The sequence below is a fragment of the Pundamilia nyererei genome, unplaced genomic scaffold, assembly GCF_000239375.1.
Source record: "Pundamilia nyererei isolate P.nyererei 1_Seehausen unplaced genomic scaffold, PunNye1.0 scaffold00060, whole genome shotgun sequence".
Lineage (NCBI taxonomy): Eukaryota > Metazoa > Chordata > Actinopteri > Cichliformes > Cichlidae > Pundamilia > Pundamilia nyererei.
In genome coordinates, this window is record NW_005187461.1 from 46,221 (window position 1) to 66,824 (window position 20,604).

Sequence of the window (20,604 nt, forward strand, 5' to 3'; positions counted from 1 at the left end):
TAGCAGTCTAAATGTTGCTCTTGTGTAAGTTCACATATTTGGACCAATGGCTGTACATAAACATACATATATACTGCATATATACAATCTGTGGTTTCGAGAAATTGTATTGGATCTCCTGCTAGTAAAACTCGTCAGATTCGTATTTTTCCACTGCACGTAAAGGCGCCATTCACTGCGTCATCAGCACGTGACAACTGGGTACGTAGAATTACTGCGACTGCTCTTCTCAAACAGCAACGGCGTTGTTCTCGGACGTAAATCTGGGGTCCTGTTGCTCCCCTGCTGTTGAGGCTAGTTGGCAGCCGGCTGTGTCTCGGCGGGAGGATGGACAGTGAAATCCAACGGGATGGGAGAGTCCTGGATCTCACCGATGATGCCTGGAGGGAAGACAGGCTGCCGTACGAAGACGTCACCATTCCTTTGGTAAATGTTAATGCTAAGGTTGACGTCAACAAGGAGCAACGATTACAGGAAGCAGAAATGTTTTTGCAGGATGTTCCCGAGCAGTGCAGTTTATGAGAGGACACTCCATAATATCCAGCTTTTTACTTAATGCCAGTGACTTAGATTAGCGCTTTATTAATCCCTCGGGTGGGTTCCTCCGGGAAGCTCAGTTTCCAGTAGCAGAACACCGAGTTCGAGTATAAAGTAGAGAAGAATGAGAGGATATGAACATAAGCTTAAATATACACGTGGTTTTGGGGGGGATTTTGCTTTGGTATACTTCTCTGTCCTGTTCTCGGTTTACAGAAGATGACATGCGCATGCTTACCTGCTTTCTACTATATACACTCATTAGATACACCTTGCCAGGGTTAAAGCCTTCAGAACTTCTCTGATTTTTCATAGCGAAGATTCAACAAGATGCTGGAGACATTTCTGAGATGTTGAACCATGTTGACATGATAGCATCACGCAGTTGCTGTTGATTTGGCCGTCCACGATCCAGATCTCCTACTTGCACTACATGTGCCGTGAACACATCGTGTACAAGAAACAACAACATTTTTCCAGTCTTCTGTTCTCAAAGTTTCATGAGCCTGTGTGAATTGCGGCTTTAGTTTCCCGTTCTTAGTTGACCGGAGCAGCACCCTGTGTGGTCTTCTGCCGCCGTAGTCCATCTGCTTCATGGTGTGTTGTGCGTTCAAAGCTCTGCGTGCTTGGATTGCCTTCACCTTCCTATCAGCTTGAAACTGTCTGCACATTCTCCTCTGATCTCTAACACCAACAACACATTTTCACCCATTTGTATGTTACCTTAAACACAAGTTACGGTTTTGTGGGAAAATCCCAGCAGATCACCAGTTTCTGATGCTGGTTTGTTGCAGAGTGAGTTGCCTGAGGCTGAGCAGGACAACGGGGGATCGACAGAGTCTGTGAAAGAGCAAGAGATGAAGTGGACAGACCTCGCCCTGCAGAGCCTACATGAGAACACACCGAGCACCGGAAGCTGAAAGACTAACACAGAGTCGAACTGTACAAATAAAATGCACAGACGTGGTGCGCGCTGTGTCGGTTTTGACACACAAATGTGCCGTATCTTCTCGGCGCATTGGCCTTTTACTTGGTGGTGAACCATCCATCACTCTTATTGTAAAACATAAACATTGTTTATACTTTATGAAACTGTGATAAATGTGAGCACATAGTCCTCCTGTTTGTGTGTGCATTTGTTAAAGGAGCCCTGGCTTTGAACAGATCTAGCCTCCTGAGTTTGTAACAAAATCATCTCACCTTTACCCATGCAGTAATACCAGAGTTATCTTGCAGGTAGTCTGGCCACTGGATGTCGCTGTACTATAAAAGCAGCCAAATTATTGGGGGAAAAGGTTTGCTCTTATGCTTAAACATGCTTAAAACACATCGATTCAACTTTCAGTTTTCTGCTACAGTTGTGTGTAACACCAAATCTGTGCTCGTTACATTCACACCAGTATTACTACTTAACCCTAATGACACTGTAGCTAACATACAGTGTGTTATTTTGCTATGCTTTATCATTTTCATCTTCTGCCTGGGTAGTATCTAGCTAGGGCATCTGCATATTTCGTACCGGCTGTCTCTTTCTTCTGCTTTAGACCATTGGCAGCATAATAGCCTGTTAATGTCCAGAAATGGCTCTCTGCTCTGAGCGTCCATCATCACTGTGTCTGTGCTGCTTCTGTCGTCAGCTTGCGAATCTGGTCACGGGGTCCCTTCCCCAGCAGCGCCGATGGGTGTCGGTACGAGCCTCCCAGGCGATCCCAGAGTGTGAAGTATTGTCCGTAATTGTAGTTGAAGTACAGGTGATGATCAACATGGTGAGCAGCGCCGTTAATCAGAAATATCAGCGGGCCTGGAAGGCGGTAGTCTCCATCGTGGATGGAAATGGTCCAGATGTTGACGAAGACAAAGAGGGAGAGGTAAACCACCTGTAGTTTAAAATAACTCATGTCAGCTGAAGCATTTCACAGTTTGAAGACAACGGTGCACTTTCTCAATTTCAGTGTATCAACATCCACTTTGTCCAGTCACTTAGACGTTTACTGCAGTTTAATAGCAATAACTTAATGCAGCCCTGATTTACAGCAGGGTTGTCAAACACCAGGCCTCGGGGGCCGGTGTCCTGCAGGTTGTAGATCTCACCCTGAGTCAACACACCCGAATCACATGATTAGTTTTAATACCAGGCCTCTGGAGAACTTCGAGACATGTTGAGGAGGTAAATTAGCCATTTAAATCAGCTGTTATGGATCAAGGACACGTCTAAAACCTGCAGGATCCTCGAGAACTGGAGTTGCCAACCCCTGGTTTACAGCGTGGTCCTCCTTTGACCTCAGATCGGGCATGTCAGTATTTCCTAGCAACAGCAGATGATATGCACCTTGTGGAGAGGGAAGATGAAAGGGTAGATGTGGTACGGTAAGCTCTGCAGGAAGCCATCGAGTGGGTGGAAGGCATGGCTGGCAAACGGTGTTGGTATCTTGAAGGTATGGTGCTGCTTATGTAAGTGCTGAGGGGGAGAAACACAAATGGTGTCAAGTCTGAGATTTTCTTTTAATGAGAAGATACACAAGACAAACGAAGTCAAAGCTGTGGAGTTAAAATAACTATAAGAGTAAAAGAATATTCTACGTTTCCTTCGGCTGCTCGGTGTTTTACTGTGTGCTAAACCGAGCCTGTAACCTGTTTGGTACAAACAACTGTGAGCATAAAAGTGCTGAAAGCCCAAAAGGTCATGAAATCATTGTTTCATGGGTTCATTGGTACAGGTGGACCCTTTTATTATAGGAAGCCACCCACTGACAAAGGTAACTGACTGCCTGGGGCAAGTGTAGGTTGGCAGTACAGATGCTGAAGCTCACCTTGTAAATGTTCTGATGGTGCATGGCGCGGTGAATCCAGTATATACACATGTCAGTAAAGAACAAGAAACCAGTGATGCTTACGAGCAGTCGTGACCAGCCTGGAGCAGAGACATACATGAGTTTTCATTTTTGCAGACTCTTTGTGGGTTGGTTAGTTTCAGTGAGTTAATCGCACGCAGCCTTAAAGTGGACACGCTCATTCACTTCATACTTGTCCTTAGTGCAGCCACTCGCCTCTCCCTGAAAAAAGCACTTTAAATCTCATCCCTTCACTTTAAGGCAGCTGTCTTTTGATTGGCTGCCTCACAGAAGCACCCGATTGTGCTAAACACAGCTGTGCAGCTGAGATGACCATATGAGGGATATCTACTCACTATACCGTTGTTTACAGCGCTGTCTTTTTCTTTTTTCACTTAAATGACCTCGGACAAGAAAGCCTCATTTCTGCTGTTCAATACTGAAGAAATTTAAACTTCTTAAAATTATGCAAAATTGCAGAATATTTTTCAGGTTATCTGCTATCAAAAGCCAGACCAGGAAAATCTCCCTGATGTTTTTCTGTGTTTTATTCTCAGTTACTTTCACACAAAGGCATCTGCTGTGATGTTCACAATTCTGATGAAGTCTCACATGTATCAGTGCTGATAAATGATCAGAATTATAATATTTCTGACTGTCTGAGGCTAAGTTGAATCGAATCAGGACTTTGAGAACCGGAATCGAATGGATTATAGAAATCAGTGATGATACCCAGCCCTAGTGAGCAGCCTGGGCCCGACAGAGTGGATGTAGCTGTAATAAGAAAAGATGAAAAGAACTATTGATAACTTTTTTGTTAAGTTAAGGCCTGATCCGTCTGAAATTCATAGCCAGCTCTGACACAGTGCCATCAATATTTGAATGCTGAAAAAGCAGCAGTGTGTCCAGAAAACACATTATATGCTGCAATAAATGCCCGAGTGTCCCCTCTAACACTGCCTGTCAGCAGCAGACAGCAGCAAACAGGTCGTCAGAGGAGGCCGAGATGATGATTAAGTTTAACATTTTCTACAATATTGACAAAGCACTTTAAGCACAAGTTTGTTAGTTAATAATTTAGAAATGAATATTGTCTGTATGGACTCCCCCCCCAAAGAAAGTGCACATGTAAAACTGCAGTGTTAAGTGATGCGGTTGAAAAATCTGAGTGCGCCTTACTTTTGTGCCGATGCGCCTAAATTTTTAAAGTTAGGCGTACCGGTGCGCCCATGGCAAGAGGTTAGTCTAGAGCCCTGATATATATGCCTGCATATATTGTGCTATTCTTGTGTATTGTCTGTCTTTTTTACTGTTTGTTTATAATGGAGCACTGTAATGAAAAAGAATTTCCCCCAGGGATCAATAAAGTATTCTGATTTGAGCCTTTAGCCATATTTACTATAAGCATTTTAACAGTACATTCATTAAATACAGTAGGCTCACTTTGAGAATCTCATTTTTAGTTTTACATTAACTGGAGCGAACATGAATCGTGTGCTATAATATGTAAATAACCGTTTTCTCACCCAGGGAGTTTTCACTGACGCTGTCATGAAGTTTGCTGTGTCCTCTGACTTCCCAGAAGAAAAGCACCACGGTGGGAAAACTCATCCAGAAGATGGAGACTGTTCCCAGCTGGATCTCCTTTCTTACTTGATGCTGTTAGTGAAGCAAATGCACCAAGTTGGGGTTTAGGACAACCTTGGTTTGGAAATGGTACCAAAGCTGGCTATCCATCCACTGGCCTACCTCAATAAACTGCGGATGCTTCATGAGCACATGGTCAAACACATAGTAGAAATTAAGAGCACCAAAAACCAGGTAAACCAGCAGAGCTCCCACGTTGGTTACCACCCACAGGCTGATAATCTGGCGCACAGCCCAGCTCTCAGGCCATGAGACCGGGTAAATGTAAGGAGTGAAGAAGTAACAGTCAGCTATGTCCAGCACATGATCCATGGCAGCCTGTGAAGACAGTAAATGATGTCCCGTAGTGCTCTTAGCATACATGAGAGAGAGCAAACCAATCACAGCCCGCTTTGCTAAAATTAGGTGGAGTGGAAACGTTATTATGTTTTAGCGAGAATTGAATAGCCTAAGCTCTGTGGTGTGCACGGCACACACTCAGGGCTGCTTCAGCCAGAGCTTTGAAACTGGATCATCTGTGTCACTGCTGCTCTGTCAGAGAGCACATGTACACATTTAAGTGCATGAAATACTGCGAAAGGAGCAACAATAATAAGACAGTGAAATATAAGTTTGTGCTGGTACAAAATCCAACACTGCCCCTGCGAGGCCGATGCATAAAACACTCAGCTGTTCACTTTTAAATCTTTTATTTGAACTTTTTAGTTACGTACCTGCTCCCCGCGTCCCTGCATGACTACAGAAGTTCTCAAGCTTGTTTCTATAGTAATCGAAAAGCTGTTCTGGATCTGTTTGGTTCAACATGAATCATGAGCATTTCTCGCACCTACTCACCCTCTTCACTCAGTGACTGAAAACAAACCGTTGTTTAGTGCACCTACTGCAGCTTCATCTCAGCGGTCAGTTTAAGAAAATCCACCTCAACTTTCCAGGTTTTATCTCATTACTATTTAAAAATTATTGTTAGTGAAGCGTTTATTGCTGAATTCATCATTTGTGCTGCACTGACCTGCTTGAGGACGGGCTCTGTCACCAGATTAGAAAGAACCTTCCTAGAAAGTTGATGAGTGCTCACTCCTCCTCTCACAGTCTGTCCAACAGCAGATCATCTGGAACAGAGAACACGTGGCCCATACGGAAAACTGCTCCGCTGCTAACATGGGTTTACCGTGCAATCGGCCGCCGTCTCCACAAACTGCAAGAGAAGCTCCGGTTTTCTTTCTTTTTTCTTTTTTTTGCGAGGTAGTTGACACCGTGTGCTCAGTGGATCCAAGAAGACACAGACATGCCTGTCCAGGTGGAACAAGATCCCAGCACGCTCAGCAAATAACTCAGAGCTCAGCGGCAGGAGCGCTCCGCAGCTGACACCATTTTCTCACAATATCTGTGCTCATTGAATTAAATATTATATATATATTCTACACAGTTGTGAAAAGTGCATTGTAGCAACTCAGCTGTATTATCTCAGTTTTAATGCAAAATTAAATCCCTTGCAATGGTCAGCATGTCATTTTTGCGTGTGTGTAGTGGATGTACCCTGTCCCATGCTGGGCTTGGAAGGATCAAATATAGCAGCTCAGCTGTCTGCCCTGTACACACACACACACACACACACACACACACACACAGAGTTAAGAGAAGCGAGTCTTGCTGGGAGCATGCCTAACACTTTGTTAGAATATCCCATCAGTGTAAAGTATAGTCTGTCTGTCGGCATTACTGACCTTTGACATAAACACACATCTTGGTGGACAGAACATGCAGACAGTCACTGAGTATGAAATTTAAGACAGCGTAATCACTTCTCAGAATGAGCAGAGCAACACTTGCAAAGAGGCTCTGACCAGGACAGGGGATGTTGTTATGCCACTTCCACACTTTCCTCTCCTATAACTGCTCGTTAACGTGTGTCCATCACATTAAGTCAGGCATTCTAGTTCAAATAGAGCGCGTAAGGCCACCTGTGCCATTTGAAATTGGGTTGTTGGTATCTGCCTTTAAATATTTTAACACCAGTTACTTGCAGCTGAGTTGTTTCATATTATGCATTCTTGTCCACCAGTAGGTACACGTGTAACTGTCTCCCTCTAGCGCTCCCGGACTGAAACAGCACCTTCAGGGAGTAATGGACAGTTCTCACATCCAGGGTCCAAAATGAATCATGTACAAAAACAGGAACTACTGCATATTTATCCAAGCAGTGTATTCATAAAGGATGTATGACAGGTTATTTACATGTAAGGTGGAGCTTTTTTCTTCTCTCTTGCTTTACTTTGTGTCACGTTTGCTGTTAAAATGCTGGCTTTTCATAAAACATGGCTAAAATTTCAAATAATGAAAATGTTCTGCTCCTGGCTCTATATCATGTGGCGGGGGTGGCAGAGCAGGTCAGCCACTAATCAGAAGGTCAGTGGATCCCAGGCTGCCTCCTGACTGCATGCCAAATATCCTTGGGCAAGATACTAACCCCATGTTTGTCTACTGGTGGTGGTCAGAGGGCCCGGTGGCGCCAGTGTCCGGCAGCCTCGCCTCTGTCAGTGCGCCCCAGGGTGGCTGTGGCTACAATGTAGCTGCCATCACCAGTGTGTGAATGTGTGGATGACTGAATAGTGTGAAGCGCTTTGGGGTCCTTAGGGACTAGAAAAGCGCTGTACAAATGCAGGCCATTTACCACATCATGTTTCAGTGAGGGGATGGCCTTATTTTGATGACATGACTATATTGATGGTGTGATCTCAGTCACACAGCTGTGGCTAGGAGAACAAAAATCCCTAAAAGCAGCTGTTCAAAACTTCTGCTTGTAAGAAGCAGCCAATCAAAAGGACGTAGGCCAAACAGAGGCGGAGTTATAACAGCTTGTTTCAGACAGTGGCTGCAACACTGCACTGCGGCACTGACATTTTTCAACCGGAAATAATGCAAACGTGTTTTTCAGTGGCAGTGTTTCATTTAAGGGTTAACAAAACATGTATGACCCAGCATGGCGTAGTCTTGGGGATTGTTGAATGTTGTCATTGGGCTTCTTAAATTTGTAAATCTGAGTTCAAGACATTCCTTTGATCCTGACCACCTCTCCAGCCACTCTGTGCTGGGGGAGGTTTTATTGTAGAAGAAGCTTCTGTTGTAAGCTTCCTGCTTTTATGACCCTTTTGGTCAGCAGGAGGTCACACACACACACACACACACACACATTCTTGCACATGCATATACGTGCTTACACATACACACATATAGTGCCTTGTCTTAGAAGGGGGTTTTACAGAGGGAGGTGCTTGTGCTGTGATGTGTATTGTAAGTTTGTCAATCAATAGCTGTGAGGGAAGCTGCTCTTGGAAGGATTTTGGGCTGGAGACAGGAGCGTGGGCTCCAAGACCTGGTTCTTGACCAAAGCGTCCCTCGTTAGCGAGTGAAAAACCGCTTGAAGATGTTCTGTAATGTCTTGTTTTCTTCATGATGAAACTAGCCGGGCTTGTGGAAACACAGACCCAACAACGTCATTCATCCTCACAATCACACAGTGACCAGTTTAGAATCACCAGTTAAACCAACAAACCTGTGTTTGGACTTTGCTGCTAATCAATGCACCAACATGTAACACTGCATCCCAGACAGAAGCATTAAATTTGGTCCAAGTCCTATAAAGTGTCCTCTGTCCCCAGAGACATTTTGGTCTGATGACTCTAAATGAAAAGTTGTGCAGGCACAGAAGGTTGTGTGAACATAGCTGGGACTCCACTAGAGTCCAAGAAAACAAAAAGAAACGGGGGAAAGCACAGTAGTTCCCCTCTCTGTTTTCACCAATGTTTTTGGACAGTCAGCTCAGGTCATTGAGTTATTTAAAGTGTCTTCTTCTTCTTGATTTGTAGGTCTGTGTTAGCAGACCGGAGTACTCTGCCCCCTCCCCAACCCTGGATGAACGATAGGAAATGGATGGACTGAATCTAATTGCAGTATTATTATATTATGACCGATTTTTCCCTCATAATTGCCATTTTCAGCTGCTTCGCTAAGAGGAGTAGCACTCATCTCTAAAGCTCGTTTCGCTCGTCGCTCCCTGCGGTTTACATCGGCTGACACACTCTTTCTAGAAACTACATGTTAATGGAGAAACACTCCAGTGTCGAGTGCAGTGAATGATGCTGCCTTCACGCTCCCGTCATGGAAAACCTAAGAATTGTAAATACAGATCGTCTTTATAGACAAATAGACATAAAAAACTAAGCAACCAAGTGCGAAACATCCAGGATTACGGAAGCCGAGATTAATTTTGTTCTGTTCTATTGTACTCACACATACCGACAAAGCACTTCTTTTAAAGCTCGCCTATTCTGTTTGATTCTTTATTGTTGCGCACCGATGTTTCCCCACGGATATTTTATGCGTTGTGCGATTTTGGTGTTTAATTTCTTGTAAGACTGCTATTATTAAAAAATAGATATTGTGTAACAACAATTTTCTCTGTCCTCTGTGGGGAGACGCGACGTCTCACGTGCCATATGCACACGGCTCGCTGCTGAATCCGGTATTTCCGATAGCACACGGTACGTGAACGCAGCATATTACAATAGCCTGTTTGCTTCGGTTCGCTCACGAGCGGCCGGGTGCAGCTCGGCACCGACGGCAGACAGACGCCAGCTGGTTTGCACCGTGTGCACAGCGCCAGAAACCCCGTGTTCTCCGCTGCAGTTGTTCAACAACATGATGACTATATTATTTTTATTATAAAAAAAATGAGCAAAACTGAGGAGTCACACGATATATTACATGTGTTATTATTTTTTTAATGAGCGGTTAGATTTGGATTTAGGATATTTAATGTGGATGTTTACTCCCATGAAATGATCGCACTGTCAAAATAATACCGGCATAGAGTGTATTAGTTTCAATTAATCAAGTATGAGGTTAAGTTTGTTATGAAAATACTGAACGGAAATGTTTTCTGTGAAGCAGATGCTGAAAAGTTTTTTTGTAATTTTTAAAATAATAGTGTTGGTGATCATTCGTGCGCCCACCCACCCAACATCCTCTCATATTAGCCCCAAATGGTTAATATGAGAGTCACTTCCATCCATATAAAACTAAGTCCTGATTGGAGACCCGCACTTCATGTAGCCCATTCTACATGAATCAGTGTTGGTGAGCGTTTGTGACCGTGTGTTCACATCTCCGTGTAGCCTGAAGATGTTCTCCTCTGTTTAAATGAATTTCTCCAGGAGTTGACATTCTTATATAATGTTCAGGCAGCAGGCCATAGATCTGGCTATGAGGATCTCTCTGTTCCCGCTGCTGAAAGGTTGGACCATGCCGTGTGCACAAACCTCTTTGTAATCATTAACCACGTGCTTGGCGTGTTTTGCACTCGGCTCTGTTGTTCCCAGGACGCTATAAAACAGCCACTCCTACACCGTCATTCACAACATTCACTCAAGTCCCGAAGACACGAGAGCAACGCCAGCATCACTCTGAACGAGCCATCAACTGAGAAATGGACCCCTGCGAGTGCGCCAAGAGTGAGTATTCCTGCCGCTGTTTAACAAGGCTATTTAATGCGCTGCTTGTTACCAGCGGACCACATGAAACTCAACTGACGTTTTTTATGTGCAGCTGGAACCTGCAACTGCGGAGGATCCTGCACGTGCACAAAGTGCTCATGCAAGAGCTGTAAGAAGAGTAAGTCTAACACCTCACAGCACAGCAAACAGTAATCTGTCGACCTGTTAATGTTACGCTCCTGTTTATCTTCCCAACATGCATAGTGTGAAGATTGTGTCTTATAGTCATGCGCCATTTCTTCAAAATTCCACATTTGATGCCATTAAAAAAACAAAATGCGCAGCGGCTCGAATTGCTTCAGTGAGATTTGTAGTTTTCTTTGTATTCTGTCAGTAATGATGTCTGTCACTGCAGGCTGCTGCGACTGCTGCCCATCCGGCTGCAGCAAATGCGCCTCTGGCTGCGTGTGCAAAGGGAAGACGTGCGACACCAGCTGCTGCCAGTGAGGAGTCTGCAGCATCAGCTCTCTGCTGAAATTATGGAGTCATTTATTTGCCACTAATCATAAATTTACACGTCCACGAAATGGTGACGGATGATTTTGTACTTGTCTTTGGGTGTCTGAAATAAACATGTTTATTGACGCTATGACCTGTCTGGTGTATTAATTCAGCTGATGTCATCTCACTCTGGTCACGCTCTGTGGTACTTTGTCTAATGCTGGAATCTTTATCTTGGAATAAGGACTAAAGTTAAATTGACTCAGGATTGCTACTAAACTGTGTGGCCCACTTAAAAGGCTCTTGCAGGGATGCAAAGAAACTGGTCTCAAATCTAAAGTTGGAAATCCAAATGCATTAGCTGGCGTATTAGCATTTGGAAAACGGAAGTTCAGTAACTTGAACTGAACAAAAGCTGCTATAAAATTAGTCCAGAACTGTTACACGTGGCTGTGAGCCAGCAGACTGAAAATGTCTGCCCCGTTTAACCAGAAATGGAATTTAAACTTATTAGCCCGTTTGCCTAGTTGAATTGGGGGGCAAATACGTAATATCCTTTTTGCAGGCTCTTGATCCTTTGTCTTTCCCCTCACCTCCAATCATGGCCTGTTACGTGCTGGCTCAAAGAGGATCCTCCTCTGCTCTGTTACTGTAGCCCAAGGGTGAACCGGTGTCCTGCAGGATTTAGATGTCCTTGATCCAACACAGCTGACTTAAATGACCCCCTCAACGTGAGGCCTGGTAATGAACTGAACATTTGATTCAGGTGTGTTGACCCAGGGTGAGATCTGAAACCTGCAGGACACCGGCCCTGGAGGTGCTTGCAAAGAGCACTATTGTTGTGAGGTAGTGTTACATACGTTTAATCTGTAATAAAGTTGTATTTCTTGGTTTGGGGTTGTAATAAAATCTATTTATTTTGAGTTTCGCGGAACGATCTGTGAAGGCGGAACAAATATTCGACACTTGGGTTTCTCGCGGGAACAATATCGTCGGTGCACACAGGAACTATTGCGTTGTTTCTATTTTCTGGGCAAGTTTGGCTGTAGCGGTGTTTCTGATCCCGTCCTGGTAGTAAAATACACCCACGCGTGTGAACATGCCGAAGGTGGTTTCCAGGAGCGTCGTGTGCTCGGACACCAGAGACCGGGAGGAGTACGACGACGGAGAGAAGCCCCTCCACGTCTACTACTGCCTGTGCGGCCAGATGGTTCTGGTCCTGGACTGCCAGCTGGAGAAGCTGCCCATGAGACCCCGGGACAAAGCCCGGGTGATCGACGCCGCCAAACACGCTCACAAGTTCTGCAACGTGGAGGAGGACGAAAACACGTACATCAAGAGAGCCGAGGGTATCGAGAGGCAGTACCGCAAGAAGTGCGGCAAATGCGGCCTGCTGCTCTTCTACCAGCACCAGGAGAAGAACAACCCGGCCACCTTCATCGTGGACGGGGCCGTGGTCAAGTTCGGGCAGGGCTTCGGCAACACCAGCGTCTACAGCCAGAAGCAGCCCGAGGCTCCCAAGAAAGTCCGAGTGATGATGACCAAGCGGACCAAAGACATGGGCAAGTTCAGCTCCGTCACCGTCTCCACCATCGACGAGGAGGAGGAGGAGATCGAGGCCAGGGAGGTGGCGGACTCCTATGCCCAGAATGCCAAAGTGATCGAGAAGCAGCTGGAGAGGAAGGGCATGAGCAAGAGGAGGCTGCAGGAGCTGGCTGAGCTGGAGGCCAAGAAGGCCAAGATGAAGGGCACTCTCATTGATAATCAGTTCAAATAGATGGAGTCTGAGGAGGCTCTGCCTGGGACTCGGTGTACAGGACTGATGAGTGTAGCGGTCGTATCATAAGAATGTGATCTGGCCTTTAAATTAGTTTGTCATAATGTTTTGTACATACAGGAAAAGACAAAATAAACATTTTTTGTTGTTGTTGGTATTTTTAAAAAGTGTTTTGTTGTTGTCGTTATCACCAGCAGAGTGCTTTAAACCTCACAGAAGGCTTCGGCTGTTTGAAAGAGTCAGCCCACACGAGGGGGAAAACTTTATTAGCAACAGCTCAATGAACAGAAGCCTGTAGGTAAAGTTGTCACCATCAGTTTTGAGTTGTGTATAATTCAAACCAAATATTTAATTAAAAAATGTAATTTTAAAGCTACAAACACATCAGAACAAACATCGTTAGTTTTTTTTATTGTATTATTTTCTTTCGCTCATTTTTATTTGAGCCAGTGAAACTTTTCAGGTTGGACCTGGCAGCAGGTTAGTAACATGATTAGGCACAAAAAGAGGTCATTCCAGAGAGACTGAAGATAGAGAAGAGGGTTCACTACTCTCAGACTTGTGTGTTCAGAATGGGTGCAACATTTAGGAACAACATTGCCAAGAATCTGGGAAAATCTTTGTAGTCAGTCTAGGTCAAATATGATTATCCAACTTGTTATCAGTGCATAGTTCAAAAGAAAGCATCTGTAAAGCTGTGGGAGTGTCCAACTCCAGGCCTCGAGGGCCGGTGTCCAGCAGCTTTCATATGTGTCCTTGATCCAACACAGCTGATTCCAATGGTTAAATGGCCTCCTCAGCATGTCTTGAAGTTCTCCAGAGGCTGGTAATGAACTAATCATGTGATTCGGGTGTGTTGACCCAGGGTGAGATCTAAAACCTGCAGGACACCGGCCCTCGAGGCCTGGAGTTCCCCATCCCTGGATTAGAGCATTCTTCCAAACTCTTCAGGAGAGTTCCTTAAATATCTGATCCCACAGAGGAAATGATTGTGTTGCAGCAGTAGGATAAAAAAATAAATAACAGAGTTAAGTTAAAGTTCCACAGGCACATGGGGAAGGCCATAAGCTGTCAGATCTTTATTTATAAAACAGGATAAAAAGAAAATAAATACAAGGTTAAGATAAAAGTAAGACTGACACTGGGCAATAAAGACGTGCAGACTGCATTCACAAATACAGAAATATAAATATGGAGCAGGTCTGTGGACCTGTCACAGAAAGGCTCTGCTGTCTGTGTGGAGCGTGTAAAGCAGGGGTGTCCAACTCCAGGCCTCGAGTCCTGCAGGTTTTAGATCGCACCCTGGGTCAACACACCCGAATCACATGATTAGTTCGTTACCAACCTCTGGAGAACTTCAAGACATGCTGAGGAGTCATTTAGCCCTTTAAATCAGCTGTGATGAATCATGGACACATCTAAAACCTCCAGGACACCGGCACTCGAGGCCTGGGGTTGCCTACCCCTGGTGTAAAGTTTGGTGACTTCTGTCTCTTACTGACTGACATGCCTCCAGATTCTGACCAATGATGGTTCGTGTCTTATGAAGCAGCTTGTTAATACACCATGGCTCCACGATTCAGGTGGTAAACTGACAACAAACGAGGCCTTGAACTGTTGAGGAGCCCAAATGCTAAAAAAAGATCCTGTGATTAATGAGAAGATAGAATAACTGGGGCAGTATCCGACCAGCACACCAGACTCAATGTAGGCCACAAAATACAAGACAAATTAGGAGAACAATGAGTCGCCTGGACTGGATCTCAACGTCCCTGACAGAAGAGCCAAAGTATTTGTGGCTTTGGATGCTGATGGTAATGAAAACAAACAGCTTCAAAATAAATTGGAGACACAACTAAAACCAATAACTTGGCTACATTTGCACTTTTCTTCTGTGGTACAAACTGTTGTTACTGAGATCCAACACAGTATGCTTATCATTTTTATGCTTACTGTGATCTTTGTCACTGATCAATGTGAACTGGGTCTTTTTTCATTTGTCCTCACTGGTTGTTTTTCTCTCTCACATGTGAGTTTTTCCAGTCACGAGGTTAACTGATGATCCCTGGGACCAGCGGAAAACTCGGCATAGCTTCCAGATTTCTGTACTTTTGTATGCAAGAGTAATGCAATCCCTGTGCCTCACTTTCTGTGTCTGCTTTTTGTTGTATAATAGGATCATACATATTGTATTATATAACAAAGTAGCTCAAGGCGACTGTGCGCCACATGACCAGATTTCTCCTGATGAAGCCACAGACTGCAGCTTGGAAGCAGGTGTGGATCACCCATCTGATCTTTGTGATTTAACCTGAAGCCAGTGGTTTTGTCTCAAGGCAGCAGCAAAATTGAGATAAATAAAAATCAAATGATGTCAGTAGAGTTTAAATGTATGCCTGTTCCCCACAGACAACAGCTGAATCTTGAGACTATCTAAGACAGGGATAACAATTTAATTTTACACAATGGGTCACATGTAGCCTTTAAGTGAGCTGGACCAGTGACACTTGGCTTTCTGTCACTGTACAAACGTTTAACTGCACATCGAATTCATGAGATATCTTAACTGAGGTTTCAACTGCGTGTCTTGTTATTTTTTATATGATAAAGGACTGCTGCTGCAGCAAATGACTGAAACTTGTCAACATGACTCTATGAGCAAAAGTCTATCTGCCTCTATGCCCACATAGAGGTAGTTCAACTCCATATGAATAGACTGGTTCTTATATAGCACCTTTCTAACTGAGTACTCATAGCACTTTACACAAATTGCCTCATTCACCCATTCATACACTGTTCATGTACTCTTTTTCTATGCTTCTCCTACACAAATTCTATCACATTCATACAAGCAGCTTGGGGTTAGTATCTTGCCCAAGGATATTTTTCACACAGGCTAAAGCAACCTTCCAAATTAGTAGGTGACCTGCTCTACCTCCTGAGCCACAGCCACCCCAAGTAAGCATTACAGTAACAAAACAAGCATTTTAATACTGAAACTTTTGACAAAGAATACTTCTAAAAGCAAGAACAGCTTTTCATACTGTACACGTTTCTGCCTATATTTAGAAGAGTTATCCTACTACTTAGTGTTATAATAATAATAATAATAATAATAATAATAATAATAATGATGATGATGATAATAAATTATGACAGTAGGTGACGATATGCTTCGTTAATATTTGAAACTAGAGAAGAAGAAGAACTTCCGGGAGGGATGCGGGATTGTCCAATCACGATCGACTCCAGAAGTGCCGGTCGGGGCAAATAATGTACTTGCGTGCTGAAGAAACGGAGTAACAGAAGATAACTGTAAATACATTCACGCGTGGAGTATAAACAGGACCGTATTTTCTCCCACCTCACACAACAGGTATGAAGTGTAGTTGCTTCCAGCCGCGTCATCAAAATGAACTTTTTGAGTTAACGCTACACTGAGCATAATAAGAATAATAGCAGCTTAGCATGCTAGCTAACGTTGCACAGTGTAATTCATTCTGACTTGTAGCTACATGTTAGCATGCTAACGAAGCTTAGCCAAAAGGACAGCACTACAATAAAATAAAACGAATTCAAACATGTTTTTATCGTGATTCACATCACGCCACTTCACAGCAGCCGGAATTAAGTTTCATTTGAAACTGTACATTTTTGTTGCTGTTCCTAAAGCGAGTTTATAGCAACTAAGCTAACACCACAGCGCTCCATGCGCGCGCTCCAGGTGTTGCTGTCAACTGTCCGAAAGCTCACAGCTGTATGACCTTATATACATGGGTGTTTATGTTATTCACAGTTTGTATGTTATCGACTAGGCCTAGTCCTAAACGTGTTTTGTTGTTGTTGTTGTTGTTGTTGTTGTTGTGGCAGTTCTCAGCTATATTACGTCTGAAACGTTTACGTGCTCACTTTACGTTTACTTCTGAATTTGTGTAAATCTCCATCCACGCAGTTGAGGAATTGCAGTACATTTTAACCCAGTCCCTTCTTCTAAGGATTGAAAATGAACAACAAATAATACATACAAAACCTTTAGCCGGTGAGGTACAATGTTGATTAGGTTTCTAAAATAACAGCAACATATTTATGCAAAATTGTCCAGGCCAATTATACCTTTCCCCCCCCAAAAGGATGTGAGCATCCTAAAATTATAGCTCCCCAAACCACTGTACACTATTCATCTCACCTCTGATGATGTTACATGTAAATATCTTCATTTGTTTCTCTATAGCAGCATGGATACAGAGGGATTTGGGGAGCTCCTGCAGCAGGCAGAGCAGCTGGCTGCTGAGACCGAAGCAGTGTCTGAACTTCCTCACGTCGAAAGGAACCTTCAGGAGATCCAGCAGGCGGGGGAGAGGCTTCGATCTCGCACCCTGACCCGCACCTCCCAAGATGCTGCAGACGTAAAAGCGTAAGAAATATAAGATAGAACTTTATTATTTTTCCTGAGGGAAATTCTTGTGGTTTCTGTTATTGCACAGTGCTATAAGAGTGGAAACAAAAACACTTAGTAGTCACAGAGTAAACCAGTAAACAACAAAATAAAGCTGAACTATAAAATAACAAGATACAACCAAGAACGGTATGAAATATGAACATCAGTATGTGCAGATAGGCAGAAAATGTCCCACTGTTAATCATAATATTACTGCTACTGGCAAAAATGGTAATAGATAACAAATGAATGGTTATCTATGTGTACAAAGTTGTATAAATAAAGTAATTAGAGCCCAATACCAGTAAAGAAAGGGACGGGCTATTAGGGAACTAAATTGGTGGTAAACAGTCACACAAGGCATCAGGTCTAAATTTTAAAGATCAACATGAAAAAAAGAACCTGGGAAGAGTTCCTTTTTATATATAGTGGTAAGAATCCTACTAATAATAATACACGTTTCACAATAACAGACTTAGTATAACAGACAGATTTAGTATAATCTACTGCAATATATTCTCATGTAAATAAAATGTAAAGTATAAAATCATTTTTCATTTGTTTCCCATTAATCTCTATGATAGACACACTCATTTCTAAACTATATGTTTGGTTTTAAAGATTTAAAGAAGATATTCCTTAATCAATAAGCTTGAGTGATATTTAAAGGATTTAATGTATTAGTTTTAAAACTGCATTGATATTAGATTGAAATCCTCTCTGTGATGTATGTGATGACACCTGATCTGATGCGTAACAGTTCACATCAGTGGTTTCTATAACGGTGGTAAAGCGTTCTGCGACCTCTAGTGGTCACGTGGAGCAACTACAGTTATTTGTCAGTCAGTTCTTCATCACCTTTCTGTTTCACCTCAGGTCCATCCTCCTTGGTTCCAGAGGTTTAGACATCTTCCACATTTCTCAGAGGCTAGAAAGTCTCAGTGCTGCCACCACGTTTGAGCCCCTGGAGCCAGTCAAAGACACGGACATACAGGTAGGGCTGCTCAATTAATCGAATTGTAATCTTGATTACGATCTGGGCTTTCAACGATCATTAAAAATGACTGAGCCGATTATTAGCCCCTCCCTCGTGCTTTACTCTCGCGCTGCTCCGTGTGGCAAATCGAGCGCACCTCTCTGCGTTTCGAACACGCGTCACAACAATTAAGAGCAGCGGTCTCCAACCTTTTTTGCGGCACGGACCGGTTTATGCCCGACAATATTTTCATGGACCGACCTTTAAGGTGTCGCGGATAAACACAACAAAATAAAACTAGTACCGAAAAAAAGAAGATTTATTCATAACACACGTGAAAAGACCCAGGAAAACAGAGTTAACGATAAAAAGGATAACAAGATAACGCTGAAAACTGATAAAAACCCTGAAAAACAGACATTTCACACCTGAGCCTCAACTCTCGCGGCCCGGTACCAAACGACTCACGCACCGGTACCGGTCCGAGGCCCGGGGGTTGGGGACCGCTGATTAAGAGGACCCGAGGGAAGCTCGGAAAGCTCAGCAGAAGTTATTTGGAGAGGAGAGTGACTGCTGCTGGTTGTAAAGAGGTAAAAAAAAAACTTGAGTGGTGTGGAAACATTATGGGTTCAGTCAGACGTGGATCAAGTAGACACAGTGTGTAAACTTTGCTACAGTGTAGCTGCACCACAGAGCAACACTGCAAAGCTCACTAAACAGATGTTTCCATTTTTCATTGATTTCTTGTACTGCAAACATTTGCACTGTTATCAGTATTTGTCAAAAAATAATATAAAATAGTGCAATCTTTAAAGTCATTATTCAACACATTGTTATTGTTAAATAAATATTGTCAAATAATCGAGATCTCAGTTTCAGTGAAAATAGTTGTGATTATCATTTTTGCCATAATCGAGCAGCCCTACATACAGGTACCATAAACTAGCTGCTAGCTAGCTGCTAATGCAGTGTTTTTAACCTAAATGAACTGGTTCACTAGAGGAAGACTCGCTTACTACTGAGAGCACTGAGAGGTATTTTGTGGAGTGAAATAAGAAATATTCCATTGACAGATGGTAAGAAACTAGTACCTAGTCTTTTAATAAGCATGTGCATATTTCACTGCATTTAGAAGTGAGGATTAAATTTGTTTTGTGGCTAAGGTCTGAAAGTAATTAACTGTAGATAATAAGTCTGCATTTTGTCCCCACTGACAAGATAAGCCTGATAAAAACTGAGCAAGTGTGAAGTTTGTTAGTTAAAGGCTGAAAATGTTGAAATTTATAACTGGAGGCTGAACAGAACAAAGATTTAAGAGATAACAGAAATAAGTACACAAAGCCAACGAGTTAATTATTCCAGTGGAAAATTGGGTTTGCTGTGTGACCCACAGGCTCTGTTTTTGTGGACAGTCAAGAAAAATGACTTTCATGGAAAATCTCATTGGTTTCAAGGTCACATCGTGCTGTTTATTCTCTTTAACTTTGAGTTTTGATCATATTTTCTTTCTGCACATTCATTAGACTGTACTTTACTATGTGATGACATGCATCATCAGTCACACTAAACTACATCTGTGGGGTTGCACTGAATTAAAAAAGCTTTCACCCATGTAAAAGCAGTGCATGTCACATAATGTATAGATGTGGCTCTGGAGGTTGTGCTGTGACTGAGTGTGTGTACACGATTGTAGAGCTGAACAGAATTAATAGCATTTGTGATGGATACATGGTTGGCATGTTGTCGCATTTAGTCAGGCGTGAGGAGGTAGTTGTGTTATGTGTGTGAAACTGTCTTGTAGTTTGGCAGGTTTGAGCGTGAAGACGTCTGATGGATTGCCAGAGGCCATGCTGCTCTAGTAGAAGTTGGTTAGATCTGAAGATTATGCAAGTTATGGAGAAACTGTGATGCAGGGAGGTAGAACAAAGTGAGCTTATCGTGCGCTTCTGTCCTTTGTTTTAGGCTGGAGGCTCAAAGCTGCGTTTGCTCCTGTGGTACACGTGAATCTTGAACTGTTTTGACGGTATTGGAGACAGAAGGTTTAAATGTAAAACAAAGGTTCTGTTAGAAGTCTGAAAGTGCAATATCTATCAGACTTTTTGCTCCCTGAGTGCTCTCTCCATCCCTTATTCCCACCCTGCTTAATCCTCCTGTATTGGTTACTTATTTCTCTCCACTGTATCTGTTCTCTCCATCAGGTTTCCACATACATGTGCCACCACTCTATCACCCTCCTTTCTTATCTCTGTGGTTTTTTTTCTTCCACTGTTGCAGTCCAGCCTCTTCTCTGTTTCATTGAAATCTTCTTTATTCTTATTGGTCGGCCAGATGTATCCTGGCCAGGGTGGGTTTCACTCACTGACTGGAAAAGCACTTAGCTTCTGGCAGTGTGAGGGTGAACGCGC

The 20,604-nt window shown here is 43.2% G+C and overlaps 5 protein-coding genes across 5 annotated transcripts in view; 4 read left to right on the top strand and 1 right to left on the bottom strand.

Moving 5' to 3' along the window:
- The first annotated feature begins 163 nt into the window (after positions 1-163).
- anapc13 (anaphase promoting complex subunit 13) lies at positions 164-1,654 on the top strand. Its single transcript, XM_005734719.2, has 2 exons — positions 164-426; positions 1,332-1,654. The coding sequence occupies exons 1-2, from the start codon at positions 328-330 to the stop codon at positions 1,455-1,457; spliced, it is 225 nt and encodes a 74-aa protein (XP_005734776.1). The 5' UTR covers positions 164-327; the 3' UTR covers positions 1,458-1,654.
- Positions 1,516-6,369, bottom strand: LOC102204113 (lathosterol oxidase-like). The gene is made up of 6 exons (XM_005734718.1): positions 6,025-6,369; positions 5,118-5,333; positions 4,895-5,027; positions 3,348-3,448; positions 2,867-2,995; positions 1,516-2,414 (listed from the first exon to the last, which is right to left on the bottom strand). Exons 2-6 carry the CDS (start codon positions 5,325-5,327, stop codon positions 2,145-2,147), a joined length of 843 nt encoding a protein of 280 aa, XP_005734775.1. The 5' UTR covers positions 5,328-5,333; positions 6,025-6,369; the 3' UTR covers positions 1,516-2,144.
- Positions 6,370-10,401: 4,032 nt separating this feature from the next.
- Positions 10,402-11,156, top strand: mt2 (metallothionein 2). The gene is made up of 3 exons (XM_005734720.1): positions 10,402-10,525; positions 10,620-10,685; positions 10,923-11,156. The coding sequence occupies exons 1-3, from the start codon at positions 10,501-10,503 to the stop codon at positions 11,012-11,014; spliced, it is 183 nt and encodes a 60-aa protein (XP_005734777.1). The 5' UTR covers positions 10,402-10,500; the 3' UTR covers positions 11,015-11,156.
- Positions 11,157-11,855: 699 nt separating this feature from the next.
- On the top strand, positions 11,856-12,952 carry steep1 (STING1 ER exit protein 1). The gene has a single exon (XM_005734721.2). It carries the CDS (start codon positions 12,108-12,110, stop codon positions 12,783-12,785), a length of 678 nt encoding a protein of 225 aa, XP_005734778.1. The 5' UTR covers positions 11,856-12,107; the 3' UTR covers positions 12,786-12,952.
- A 3,050-nt stretch (positions 12,953-16,002) lies between these two features.
- Positions 16,003-20,604, top strand: part of nup93 (nucleoporin 93) — a 23,144-nt gene continuing 18,542 nt past the window's right edge. Inside the window, exons 1-3 of the mRNA XM_005734722.1 lie at positions 16,003-16,161; positions 17,017-17,199; positions 18,100-18,217. Of these exons, the coding sequence (XP_005734779.1) occupies positions 17,021-17,199; positions 18,100-18,217 (297 nt within the window). The 5' untranslated portion in view covers positions 16,003-16,161; positions 17,017-17,020. The remainder of the gene's footprint in view (positions 16,162-17,016; positions 17,200-18,099; positions 18,218-20,604) is intronic.